Genomic DNA, 14,329 nt, shown 5'->3' with positions numbered 1-14,329 from the left:
ATCCGAAGAGTATAAAGCTTTCTCTTTAGGAAAATCTTGTTGTGTAGTGACTTGACCTCGTACAATTTTGCCAAAGTATCCCAAATAACTTTTGCGTTTTTTATTTCAGAGATACTTGACAATACTTCATCCGCTATAGCCAAGTGCAAATTGGCAACAACATTGTGATTCATCTCGTTCCACTTTTGATCATCTGTGATCTTCGTCGGTCTATCTCCAATAGCTTCTAAGCAACGCTTCTTTGTTAGAATTGCTTGCACCTTCAATTTCCACAGCAAAAAATTGCTCCCATTGAACTTTTCTATCTCGTATTTTGCCGTCATCTTGACTACAAGAATCCTGCCTTATAAAATCTTCAAAAAATCTTTTCTGATGTGGAAGATCAGTCAAAGCTGCAACCACAGAGCATACTCAGAATTTTAAGAAATTTTATGCCAAGGCTCTGATACCACTTTTTTGTCTCAGGTGCGGCATCACGAGATAGAAACTATGGAAATTGAAGAATAAAATAGACACCAAAATTTACATGGAAAACCCCCAAAACTTATTAGGGTAAAAATCACGGGCAAGACCAAAAGATTCCACTATAATATTTGGAGAATTACAACCTCTCTCTGTATTTCCAAAGAGACACGCACTCTCTTAATACAGGAGAAAACCTATCTCACAAATATATATAGAAAACACTCAAATCACTTGAATGTTTAAAACGAGAGAAAAGAACTCCTCGATGTTGGGTGCTCTGAAACTGATGCAGAATGCATGTATTTATAGTTGCGGATTTTAGTGTGAACGCAAGAAACACAATTCAATTCTGAATTGTTTTTGATATCATACGTTTCAACTTTTGCACAGCTGCTCACATGAATTGTCTACATGCATTTAATGCATGAATCATTTTGCCAACACGTTGTCATCCTTTATGGCTAATTCTGCCGACATGAAATGTATCACCAATCAATATAGTTGTATGTGCGCCACCGAAAATGAAATTAAAGGCTCTCAAAACAGAATGATAAAGCCGCTCGAAGTGAAAAGTGTTCCAATAGATGTCGGGACACAAAATGAAAAGTTCGTATTTTCCTTCAGAATTCGTCACTGCTGCTGTTATATTTTTTAGAATAATATATGCATTCAATTCCCTGAGTCACATAAAGTATTCCGCCGAACCTGGACATACAATTGCAAGTCATCATTTATCAATAATGAAGTTTTAAATTTTTTGAATAAAAAAAGAACATAGACACCAATTCTACAAATATTCAATCTTAAGCAGACAACATGTGATTTTATCAAATCTAACATACTGCATTAAGATATTATCAAGGGATATATTCAAATTTAAACCATCATTCTTATCAACAACCGCATATCATATCAAAGATATATTCAAATTTAAACCATCATTCTTATCAACAACCGCATATCATATCAAAGACGTATCTAAATTATTAGACAATATCAATGCATATCTAAATTGCTATGGATCAAATCAAGAAAAATTTAAAAGATAGTACTAAAATAAGAGATATATAGTACCAAAAAAAATCAAATAACGTTTAACAGAATCAAAATTAAATTTACAAATGGTGACATGGTCAAATTGTGGAGTAAACATACTTCAATTCCTGGTACACCATTATTGGAAAGTTAATTGAGTAAAAAATATGTTGTCCTAGCTCTAATTTACTAGCTATGAGAGATTTAGGCAGTCAACTTCAACAATTTTAATTGCCAATTTATTTGGGATGATTTCGTACTGCTTTGTTATCTTTAAGATTTGTGTATTTTTTATTTTTAGCTTGTTATTCTCCGTCGCTTGCTAGGAAAAATTAGAGTTGCTAGACAGAATATTATATAGCAGGAATCCTCTTATGTGTCATATTTAATATCGATCCATATAAGGACAAATATGAAAGAAAAACGATGTCTTGTACTAGAAAAAGAACCAAAAATAAAAGTAGTTTCAAAGAATAAGATGAAGGACAAGGGCATGTTGGTTCTGGATTTTGTGCAAACTGAAACTGTTTAATTGATGTACAGATGTCCCGACATGTACTGGAACAAGACACGAACAAAATATTAAAGTCGAGGCTAGAGTTAGACTACTATATCTCCTTAAGATGATTTTGTCCCACACATGGTGATACGATAATCCTCTCTCAAGATACAACATCTTTTTTTTTTTTAATAAGAGCACTCCACATTACAAAATTTGATGAACTTTAAGATGATTTTTGAACCCTTAATGATGATTGAAAATATTATATGCGCAATATGATGGACGAAAATTCAATATATTTTCGAGTTTCAATGTATGTAATTTTTTTTATTCTATATGAGATATATTTATAGAGATTGAAAATCTATAAATGAAAATGTGCATCACATCGAAATGAGACACGTATCTTTACCAAAAGATTTCGCGCATAACTACCCCTTTCCATAAAAACAATAATTCATTTTTTTTTTTTAAAAAAAAATTCTTCAACGGGCTTGAAAGCAAAAAGTCATTGCAAATCCAAATGGAACTGTGTATTACACACAATACAGATAGATAGCACGAAACAAAAGTTTGCATTGTCAACATTTCCACTCAACTTTCCAATACCAAGTAGTCTCAAAAACATATTACAGGAGAATGTAAGTTTACCCCAATAGCTCATTCATCCTCCTGGCTGCGCAGACGAGCTAATTTGTTGGTCACAACAATATCCAGCTGAGCCGCCCGCTCGACAATGACCTTCCTTTTCTTGGTTGAAATATTGTGCGCTATCTCAGCACAATATGTCCTGTTGTGCATCATCAGAACTTCAAGTTCCTTGACATTGTGAACAACAAACTTCTTAAACCCGTTGGGAAGATAATGCCGTGTCTTCTTGTCTGATCCATATCCAATGTTTGGCATGAGGGTGCATCCCTTGAACTTCCTTCGGACTCGGGAATCAATACCCTTGGGCCTACGCCAGTTTGTCTTCACAGAAACATAGCAATCACTCTGGTGCCACTTGAACTTTTTGACCCGTTTCTTAACAATCTTCTTGGTAAGTAAAGGAACAACCATCACTTCTAGTGGCGACGCAGTCGAGCTCCTACCGAGGGAATAACAATAATTCGGTTGAATGTGTTTAATTTCAAATTTGAATTTGTAATTCAAGACCCACCCCGGACCCGTTGACCTGGACTCGCCTTGCCCCTAAACTCGTTTGATCGGGGTTGAACCCGCCCTGTAGCACAGGACCGTGTTTAAACCCGATCCATTGCCACTATATTCTAGCGCTTTACTTTGACTTGTTTACCGACTCAACTGGGGTCATCAGGTGGCAACATTGGGTGTTGTGTCGAAACATATAGAATTCGATGCATTGTAGCCAGGGATTCACCGCTTACCTTTGGGTATCGATATCTTATGTGATCTCATGCATATGTAACTTGAAATCTCTGATCAGAGTAGATGGTAATTAATAAAGGGGTTTCTTGAATTACATCTTCGATGCAACTATGGCATGACACATAGTTATCGATTCAATGACAACTCTCGATAAACCAATGGTTGTCGAATCGGTCGGGATATATGAGTTGAAGGGACCGTGCTGTAAGCTCAAACACAACACTTAAAAGACAACGCTTTTTGGTAAAAAGCGTTGTCTTTTTTAAATTACAACGCTTTTAATGAAAATTAGTGTTGTTATTTTTTTTAAATTCATAAAAGACAACGCTTTTTTTAAAAAGCGTTGTGTATAACCGTTTTTTAGGTCTAAGACAACGCTTTAAAAGCGTTGCCTTAGAGCGTTTTTTTTATATGTACTACAACACTTTTTAAAAAGTGTTGTAAATAAACCATTTTTTAATTTTAAATAATAAATAAATCTTGAAATACATATGTTTTTTTTGCCTTAACGTAAAAAACCCAAAAATCCCCAAACCCTTCATCGCGTCCCTTTACTCTTTAAACGTCTGAAAAATTAACCCTAAATCCCGAAGCCCTTCCATCGCGATTCCCTTTCTTTTTTTCTCTCTTTCAATTCCAATTTGACAAATTGTTAATGGCAATTTCTCACTCTTCTTTTGCTTTTCCATCATTCATCGATTGTTTCTGTTCTTTTAGTTGACGAGCTTGCAAAGACTTCGAATCTACCTTGATCTCTTTAAACTTTGGCGACGAGGGGGAGAAAGTGGCGGCTTGCTCGATCTGTTTAAACTCATGAGGAGCTGTAGGGGCTGGATTTACGCCTTGCAAATCATGGGGAGTTGACACGGCTTAGTGTATGTATTTTTATTCTAAGCAATATGGACCCATTAGTTTCTGCTAATTTTCTATTGTCATCATTCACCTAAAAACGATGCTCGAATTAGTTGAGCATGTGGTAGATATATGTTTCTAGTTCTAACGTTCAGATGCATCTTTGTTTTTCCTGTCAAATTTCAAGCATCCTTCACGCATTTACTCTGTTTTTGTAAAATATTTGTGTGCTCTAAGCATTCTCGTCAAAGTTAGTTGGAAATTATTCACTGTATTATTTATTTAGTTGTGTATCAGTGTACCCTCATTAGATTTAGCCTTAGTTCATTGGAGATTTCATTAAAAGAATATGGCAGGTGTTCTCTCTCATTTCCACCAGTTAATTTAAAAAGTGTCATTCGAAGTATTTGTTTACATTTTATTTCATTATTTGGAGTTGACTTTACTTTCAACCTTGTTTTGCCATTGCACTGGTCATTTTCTCTCATGGTGCTGATGGATAACCCTCTGGGCTTTTTCTAGTTTTTTTATGCTTCGCTGCTCTTTTATTTCTATTTCTTTTCTCTTGTTTTGCCTGTTCTCGATCTTGATATATTTGTCTTTGTTTTATGGGTGTTTGATCTTTTGCATATTCTATTGCAATTCTCCATTTGCAATAGGAGTTGGTTTGATTTTTTAAACTTATGTTAGAAACATGATTTCCCAACTTTTACTGGAATATCTTTCTGGTCTTTCAACATCTCTGGACGTTAAAATTCTAAAACTACTTCAATGATGCATGCCAAATGCTTATGGATCAACTTGCAGTAGTCTGACTATATAAAGCTAGACATGGCATGAATAAAGATGTAATGAATGTGAGAATTAGTAAATATATCTCTTTGTTATGTTTGCGTGTGGGAGGGAGCCGGTGTTGTTACTTTCTTTACAACAATTTGAACTGCATGTTTTTTCTTTATGGTCTCTGGCGTGCTTCATTGTCTTGTTGCCAGTAATTAAGTTTTGTTTCTCTTTGTTTTGTTAAAATATAATGCTCCTGCAGATTAAGCGCGAAATTTCAACCATGAAGTTAATAAGGCATCCAAATGTCATTCGAATGCATGAGGTAGCTATTTAACTTGTCAAGCCAACTTTTTCCAAACCTGTTAATTCGATTCGAGTTATTTGCCCTCCCTGCAGGTCATGGCCAGCAAGTCAAAGGTATTCATCGTGATGGAATTTGTCAGTGGTGGTGAACTCTTTGACAAAATTGTAAGCTACGAGTATTATTTGATGTCAATGTGTAATCATGAAAGATTGATTATGAGGATAGTAGCTGATGACAATACTCCTTGTGGTTTCTTGAGGCCAGGCTACTAAAGGTAGGCTCGGAGAAGATGAAGCTATAAAATATTTTCAGCAGCTAGTTAATGTTGTAGATTACTGCCACAGTAGAGGCGTTTACCATAGAGACCTTAAGGTAAGCTTCTAATTTTCTTGTTAATCTTGGAACATCTCAGAAAAGTGTTGCGCGCAACAGTCTTGATAGTTGATGGTTGGAACTCAAATTCTATTTCATTTTTATTAATGTATAGCCGGATAACCTGTTGATTACCGCTAGTGGCGTCCTTAAAGTCTCTGACTTTGGATTAAGTGCACTATCTTAGCAAGCTTGGGTAAGCAAGCTAGATTTTGCTTTTACCTTTGCTGCATTTCTGAGACACCTTGTCGAGATCTTAATCTAGCCTAACTCAAGATGTTATATTGTGCTTGAAGTTCAATTTTTTGTAATCTTGTTGTCAGGAAGATGGGTTACTTCATACAGCATGTGGAACACCCAACTATGTTGCTCCAGAGGTATGCAATTAGCTTTTCGTGCATTTTGTTTTCCAATTCTTTTCTATCTAAGATTTTTAATCATCTAACTAAATTATGCAGGTGATTAAAAGTAAGGGTTATGATGGAGCCAAAGCAGATATTTGGTCATGTGGTGTCGTACTTTTTGTTCTTATGGCTGGTTATTTACCTTTTGAAGATCCAAATCTTATGGCATTGTACAAAAAGGTAACAAAATCACATTTATCAATTCTATCGTGTTGTGTTGTGGAGTTATCCTCACAAATGTACATCTCTCGAAATCACTGAATCTACCTGAATGAAATTTAAGGTATTAAAACAGTAGAGATATCAGGTTAAAATCGGTGCAAGTATCACATTACGTTGGATAAAATTTGTAATATATGCATGTTAATGCTCAAACCGCACTAATCTCCGTTTCAGATATTTGCAGCGCAGTTCATATGCCCTCCTTGGTTTTTTACCAGCACCAAGAATTTGATTACAAGATTATTGGATCCCAATCCATTGACAGTATGTTCACTTCTTTCATGCTATTTACATATGACCCTTCCAACAGTGCCAAAGGAAGAGAACAACAAAACCAGAAGCGTTTTAGATTTTTCAGTCAGAAAAATCGGTGTTCAGTTAAGCTCGTTTACTAAATTCGCTGATCTATTTTTCATGCCGATTGTAACTTCTTCACATGATTTTGCCATGTGGAGCAGAGGATCACAATTGCTGAGGTTCTAAAAAATGGGTGGTTCAAGAAAGGATATAGGAAACCTATATTTGAATGTCAGGAAGTTTTTCTTGACGATGTTGATGCTCTTTTTAATGAATCAGCGATGGGTGTTCTGATGCAGCTTATATTCTTTAAATTTTTGAGGATAGATGTACTAAACTATTCTTTCTTGAATTCAGGACTCACCGAAATTTGTTGTGGAAATGCAAGAGGAACAGCAACCTACCCCACCACTGATCATGACTGCCTTTGAGCTTATCTCCTTCTCGCGGGGTCTCAATCTCAATTCTCTTTTTGAAAAGCAAGCGGTATGTACATGTATGCACTAGAAATTATAGTTGTGATGGAGTGGTAGAATCACTCTATTTTAAGTAGCAGTGGAAAATGCCCAACCCTTTAGATGGCTACATGGGTTTGTTAAGCGAGAAATGAGGTTTGCATCCAAATGTTCTGCGAATGAGATTGCTTCAAAAATTGAGCAAGAAGCTGGTTCCTTAGGTTTCGGTGTGCAGAAGAAGAACTAAAAGTATCTGCTTCACACCACCTTTTCTCATTTTGGTCATGGAATCTTTTTTGGAGGGTTGTAGCATTTTATTGCATGTTTCTCAGGCACATGACACCCTTGACTCTTGTTATTATCTGCAGAACATTTTAGAACCTATGTGAAAATATTAAGGAGCGAAGTAGGAGCATAGACTGAGAGCCAGTGAATAGTTGTCATTCATGTTATTGTGACTAAAATTAGTGTCCAATATAAGTTTTTTTTAAGTTACTTACACGGGCTACATTAAAAAAATATCAAAATAAAGTCTCAAGCCTAAACTCTCGGTGATGTTCATCTTTCTCAGATGAAACTGTATGGGGAAAAGTATGGGTGCAAGGGACACCTATCAATTCCTAAGGATTTCCAGATTGGCATATTTATATCAAATCTGCTGCTATTGAATTATGTCTTAAGATCTTTTCATGGCAATCCAGGCTCTGGTTGAGACTACTCGTGATGTGATGGTTTTAAAGGAATTTGCAATGGAGGCTTCGCGATGTAAAGTTTATTATGATCTTGGAAGGATGATATAATTATTTCTTCTATTAAGATTCACTATGTAGTTTTAGAAGTTGAAATTAAGCCTTAGCCTACTATGGCTATGAATAATTATTTCTTCATTACTGAACTTTTTATCTCTACTACTGTTTTATTGTATTCTGAGTTGAATGCTAGTCTGAAACTTGCAGTTTCAGGTTCAAACTATTAGACAAAGTTATCTCTCAAAACGTTCGTCAAGCCTGAGAGGTGATTAATTGGAAAATAAGGTTGCTTGAAATGATGCGGGGCTGGAGCTTTTGGATAATGAGGAGCACATTTTCAGTATGTAGATTATGTATTTGTTTCCATTTTACTTTTCTTCTTTGATGTTTGATTTATTGTGCCATTCATAACCATTACTTTGAAATTTTATTCTTGTTTGCGGCTATTGTTCAGCACATTCACAGTCCTCCAAATGGATTTAGCATTCTGAGAGTTGGTCTGATCGCCGACTCCGGTTTGAGGCAGAAAGCATAGCGCACATGGTCGAGATGAACATGAAGAATTCGATTATTTGTTATATTTGAATGATTTTTGTTATATTTGAATGATTTATAATATTGAAATATTGTATATTAGTTTTAATTTTCAAAAATTTTGAATATTGAGTGATTTATAATATTGAAAATTTGTGAATTAAATTTTATTTTTTTTGTTCTTTATTTGAGAAAAGACAACGTTTTTTAAACGTTGTCGTAGATGGTTTAAGCGTTGTCTTTGCAAAACACAACGCTTTTAAAAACGTTGTGAAAAAGCGTTGTCGTAGCTAGTGTTGTGAAAGACCGCGGTCAAAGACAACGCATAAAAAATGTTGTCGTTGCTAAAAAAGACAACGCGGAAAAAGCGTTGTTTTTTCAAATATCACAACGCTTTTTATGCGTTGTTTTTGCTCAAAACAACAACGATTTTTTTGCGTTGTCTTTGACCGCGGTCTTTCACAACACTGGCTACGACAACGCTTTTTTGTGACAATAACAACGCGGAAAAAGCGTTGTCGTTTGTCGTTTTTCTTGTAGTGAGGGACCGTACTGTACGCTAACCATAATTGAATAGTTCTTGCAGGTAGTATCATTTGATACCTAGGGAGTCATGTAAGCGATGCTGCTAGATGTTTAACATGATTGGTTGGGTACTATCATACTTGAGTTTTCTGACGTTCTTATTATCAATGAGTTGATAAATAAGAATGAAGCTATTTAGGGTGTGCTCATATAAGAGACTTGTTGATCCCGAATCACATGGAGATATGAACTCACTGCTAGTTGTATCAATGAACCATTGAGGGTGACACAAGTACTTGCTTTCTAGATTCCGTTGAGAATAAAATTAGTTTAATGTGTTGAACGGATTATAAAGGAGTTTATAAGTGAGATAAATTAAAAGTATGACTTCTAAAGGAGAATAAATGGGAAAGTAACTTTTAATTTGTGAATGTGTTCCAAGATTAAAAGTTAACTTGAAAAATAATTAGTTTTTGAAAATTGTGATTTTCAAAACTATTATTATGAACTTAATTAAATTAATTCAAGTGTTGAATTAATTAAATACTAGTGGACCTTGTAGAGTCCAAATAATTAAAATAATTCAAGTGTTGGATTAATTAAACACTATTGGGTCTTGTAGAGGCCAAATAGAAATAGTGTTAAATACTTATTCTACTAGTGGGCTTGAATGAGTTCAAGTTGGATTTAATTAATTGATTAAATTTAAATGGGTTTAAGTTTGATAATTAATTAAATATTAAGTTCATGGGCCATGTATGTATATGTTTGACATATAATATATACAATACATGAGAGAGAATAAATATGAAGGGTTAAAAGACAAGGTGCACACTTTTCTATGCATGCTTTTACTTTTTTGTATGCTTTGTCTTTTGTCATAACACACTTTTTAAGTACTGATAAGTGTGTTTTATATGCATATTTTTTGTGATGTTTTATTGTCGTTTTGCATGCATTCTTGTATTAATGTTGGGGTTTTTAATTAGTTTAAGTATATTTCATGCATTTGTTGCATAAAGGCTCTCCTGATTCATTTCGTAGGAAATTTCATGAAAAATTGAAGATTTGGACAGAAGAAGTCTCGCTCGAACGCGTGATGTTGCCGCTCGAGCGAGGTAGAGTGAAGAAGAAAAAAAAAATTCCAGAGACTTTCTCGCTCGAGCGCGAGATTCTTCCGCTCGAGCGAGAAAATCGGAGTCAAGAATTCTCGGGAAAAGAAGTATGCTCGCTCGAGCGCATATTATTGCCGCTCGAGCAAGGAAAGCGCGCAGAGTTTTTAAATATGGAAATTCTTGCTCGGGTTGGACACTATATTTTAGAGATCTTTGGGTATAAATAGATTTATTCCCATCAGATTAAGGGTGAGAAGGATATTGAAGAGGCAAGAGGCGCTCGTTCATCATCGACCATCTGTTCTTCTTCTTTTCTTTTATTTTTGATTTTTAGTTGATGTTTTGGATTGAAAAAAATTTGTTGAGAATTATGTTAGACTTTGAGTAGTTTTTTCTTTTCAATCAAGGTCACGTGATTGGGCCGAACAAATTCATGTAGAAAACTTGGATGATTATTTGGGATTTTTCAGATTTGGTTTTATTTTATTGATTGTTAGATTTATATTTGTCTTGTGAATAGCCTGATCAACTATTTGCTTGCATGTTAATAGGTTCTAAGTCAACAGATGAGGAATTGATTTTGATCACTCTAATAGTTGACACGAGGTAAAATTGACTAGAAATAGTATTCGATTTCATCGTGCGGTTTAGGTGAAAACTGAATTCTCACAAATATTTAATGCATTCAAATTTGATTAGAATTATGAAAATTAATCCGTCACTATTTGAATAGGTTTAATTGTTCTAGAAATAGACCTTTAAACAAGTTAGGAGAATTCCTGTAATTTAAGATTAAATCTAAGTCTAGAATCGGCTACATGTTACATGATTTATTCGGTACCTACTTGTGTCCTTGATCGAGCTTTTCTCATATTTGAATTTAATCCAACATTCTTGTTGTGTTTTATTTAATGTAGTTTTATTTGCAAATTTATTTATTAGTTTAAAATCTGAAATTTCTCTTATTCACTAGTCTAGATTAAATAGAGATAAATATATTTTGGTAGTTACAAAATAACAGTCCCTGTGAGTTCGACATCTGGACCTTTGTCCACTACCTATTACTTGACCTGATGCACTTGACAGTAGATTTTTATCACACTGATTTAGGCGGTCAAGTACTGTTGGAGAACGGTGATCAGATCAATCAGAATTGATACCCGGTGCAGCGGAAGTTTAAAAATTTTATATGGAACGATTCCATAATGGGTATCAAAACTTTACGATTAAATTGTGTGTGTAAAAATTAAATAAAAATTATAAATTTTTACCTCCAATCTCGAATCGAGATTATGGACACCAACAGATTACTCTGCTCTTGTTGTATCTCCCAGGAACTGATGGACGAACTGTTCTTCAATCAGGTCCACGAACAGAGATTTAATCCCTCTGATAGATTGCACTAGAAAATCTATCAGAAGTTTCTACGAAGAGAATTAACGAATTTGATCCGTTAAACCAGACTGCAATTCAAAATTCACAGGCCGGATTTTCCCGAGCAGAGAGGGAGGGGGCGGCCACTTTACAAAACACAGCTAGGGTTTTCGAAAATATTTTGTGACCTCTGTTGTGTAATTTCTGTACTGCAATAACTTATTTATAATGTGGGCTGCTAACAGCTTAGGGCCCATTAGTCATAAGTTCAAGCCTGACAAGCAAAGCCCGCATGTTCAGAAATTAATATAAAATTCATCGTGACTCAGATTGATAAACCAATTTCACCAATGTTCACAGAAACCATTTCTGCATCTTTTAGAGTCAAGGTAAATTTTCTGAATCCGAATTCAGTGATTTCCAAAAATGTCCATCCCTATGTCATTTTAGGAAATCTTACTCCTCTACTCTTAAATAAGAAGTCTCACTTCTTTGTTCATTAAATTTAACTCTTTAAATTTAACTATCTCAACGGGGATTAAAAATCCATTACTCTGTGTGACCCTCAATGGTTCAGGGATACAGCTAGCCGTGGGCACACAACTCCTTGTGACTCGGAACAACAATTTCCGACTTGCCCATCGAATCATGGTAAGAGAGCCTAGCAACATCGCCCCATGATTCCTTAGGTATCACTGATAGTGCCTGCAAGAACCAATAGATTTTGGTTAGCGTACAGTACGGTCCCTTCATCCATATATCCCGATCGAATCAACAACCATTGGTAAATCGAGAGTCGTTCGAGATTCGATAACTATGCAATACATCTTGAAGATCAAATAGTGACATCGCATGTGCTACTAAGAAACCATTTCTTAAAACACATCATGTACTCTGGCCAGAGATTCGTCACACTAATATCTCATCAGATTGCATAGGATATCTACACTCGCAAGTATGTGGTGAATCCTTGACAACAAAGCATCGACTCCTATATGTGTTGTAACTGTACCCAATCCCGACACCTGATGACCCCAATAGAGTCGGTAAACGAGTCAAAGCACAGTACTAGCATATAGAGTCTCAATGATGTTTCAAGTAGTAAGGACTAATGGTGTACAACCAAAACCGCGGACTTTATCCACTAGATAAGTGATAACCACTTGGAAAGTCCGGATAGGGTAGTTCGATCATTCATCGTATGAATATCCATCTGCATGCTTTGAACATCTCTATGTTCCATACCAATGAAACGTGGTACTCGGCATCGCAAATGCTAGTCTCAATCTCGAGCGATCCTTATCCTTATTAACGGACGGCTCAATCGACTAGGAACAATTTAGAATATACAGTGACTATAAGATGTGTTTCATGATAGTCATCCCCATGTACTACCACATCTTACATACACTATAGTATATTCAAGGTCTTTATCAAAACAACAATAGTATATCACAATATAACAATATGAAGAAAGATAAAGTCATTGCCATTAATAAAAGTGTAAATTATATTAAACAAAAGATTGTTTATACAAAGAGTCATCAAAGCCCTTAGCCACAAGTTGGCTCACCGGGCACCCACTCTTTCAATCTCCCACTTGCCCTAAAGCCAAATAGTCATACTACGTAGACCCATTGCTTCGCGATGTTTGTCAAATAATGGTCCTGGCAAGGACTTAGTAAGTGGATCAACGATATTGTCTGCAGAGGCCACTCTTTCGAGAGTGATGTCTCCTCTTTCCACAATCTCCCGGATGATGTGGTATTTCCTCAGTACGTGTTTGGATCTTTGATGAGACCTTGGTTCCTTTGCCTGAGCAATGGCACCCGTGTTGTCACAGTACACCGGGACTGGACCAACAACTTCAGGAATGACGCCCAACTCTTGGACGAAATTCCTCATCCAAACGGCCTCTTTAGCAGCAGCTGATGCCGCAATGTATTCTGCCTCAGTGGTGGAATCCGCTATGGTTTCCTGCTTGGAACTCTTCCAAGAGACAGCACCGCCATTGAGCATGAACACAAATCCAGAGGTTGACTTCGAGTCATCCACGTCACTTTGGAAGCTAGAGTCGGTATAGCCTTCCAATTTTAGTTCTCTTCCTCCATATACCATGAACATATTCTTAGTCCTTCGTAAGTACTTAAGAATGTCCTTCACGGATTTCCAATGCATTTGACCGGGATTAGCTTGATATCTGCTTGTGACACTCAGAGCAAATCCTACATCCGGTCTGGTAGATATCATCCCATACATGATACTACCTATGGCTGACGCATATGGTACATGTGTCATTTTCTCTATCTCTTCTTCAGTCTTGGGACACATAGACTTGGATAGAGAAACTCCATGACACATAGGTAGATGTCCTCTCTTGGACCCATCCATTGAAAACCGTTTCAATATGGTGTCGATGTAGGTTGCTTGAGTGAGTCCTATCATTCTCTTAGATCTATCTCTATAGATCTGTATCCCTAGAATATAGGATGCCTCACTCAAATCCTTCATCGAGAATCTACCTGATAACCATATCTTTGTTGACTGCAACATCCCTACGTCATTCCCAATGAGTAGGATGTCATCAACATAAAGTACTAAGAATGTCACAGCATCCTTAACTACTTTCTTGTACACGCATGGTTCCTCTGGGTTCTTGATGAAACCAAAATCCTTTATTGTTTCATCAAATTTCTGGTTCCAACTTCTTGATGCTTGTTTTAGACCATAGATTGATCTCTGAAGCTTGCATACCTTATGCTCGCTTCCCATGGATGTGTATCCCTCAGGCTGCGTCATATAGATCTCTTCCTTAATGTTTCCATTAAGAAATGCAGTCTTCACATCCATTTGCCATATCTCATAGTCATACCAAGCAGCTATGGCAATAAGGATTCTTATGGACTTGAACATTGCAACTGGTGAAAAGGTTTCATCATAGTCAACTCCTTG

At 36.0% G+C, this 14,329-nt stretch overlaps 1 protein-coding gene and 1 pseudogene across 1 annotated transcript; one reads left to right on the top strand and one right to left on the bottom strand.

Annotated features, from left to right (window-relative positions):
• Positions 1-2,481: 2,481 nt before the first annotated feature.
• LOC140884443 (large ribosomal subunit protein eL32z-like) lies at positions 2,482-3,099 on the bottom strand. Its single transcript, XM_073291212.1, has one exon. The coding sequence runs from the start codon at positions 3,062-3,064 to the stop codon at positions 2,663-2,665; it is 402 nt and encodes a 133-aa protein (XP_073147313.1). The 5' UTR covers positions 3,065-3,099; the 3' UTR covers positions 2,482-2,662.
• A 2,174-nt stretch (positions 3,100-5,273) lies between these two features.
• Positions 5,274-7,792, top strand: LOC140877434 (CBL-interacting protein kinase 23-like; annotated as a pseudogene).
• The last annotated feature ends 6,537 nt before the right edge of the window (positions 7,793-14,329 follow it).

The sequence above is a fragment of the Henckelia pumila genome, chromosome 2, assembly GCF_033568475.1.
Source record: "Henckelia pumila isolate YLH828 chromosome 2, ASM3356847v2, whole genome shotgun sequence".
In the NCBI taxonomy this organism is placed as follows: Eukaryota; Viridiplantae; Streptophyta; class Magnoliopsida; order Lamiales; family Gesneriaceae; genus Henckelia; species Henckelia pumila.
Note: the sequence above shows the minus strand (reverse complement) of the source record. Positions and strands in the feature narration are given on the sequence as shown.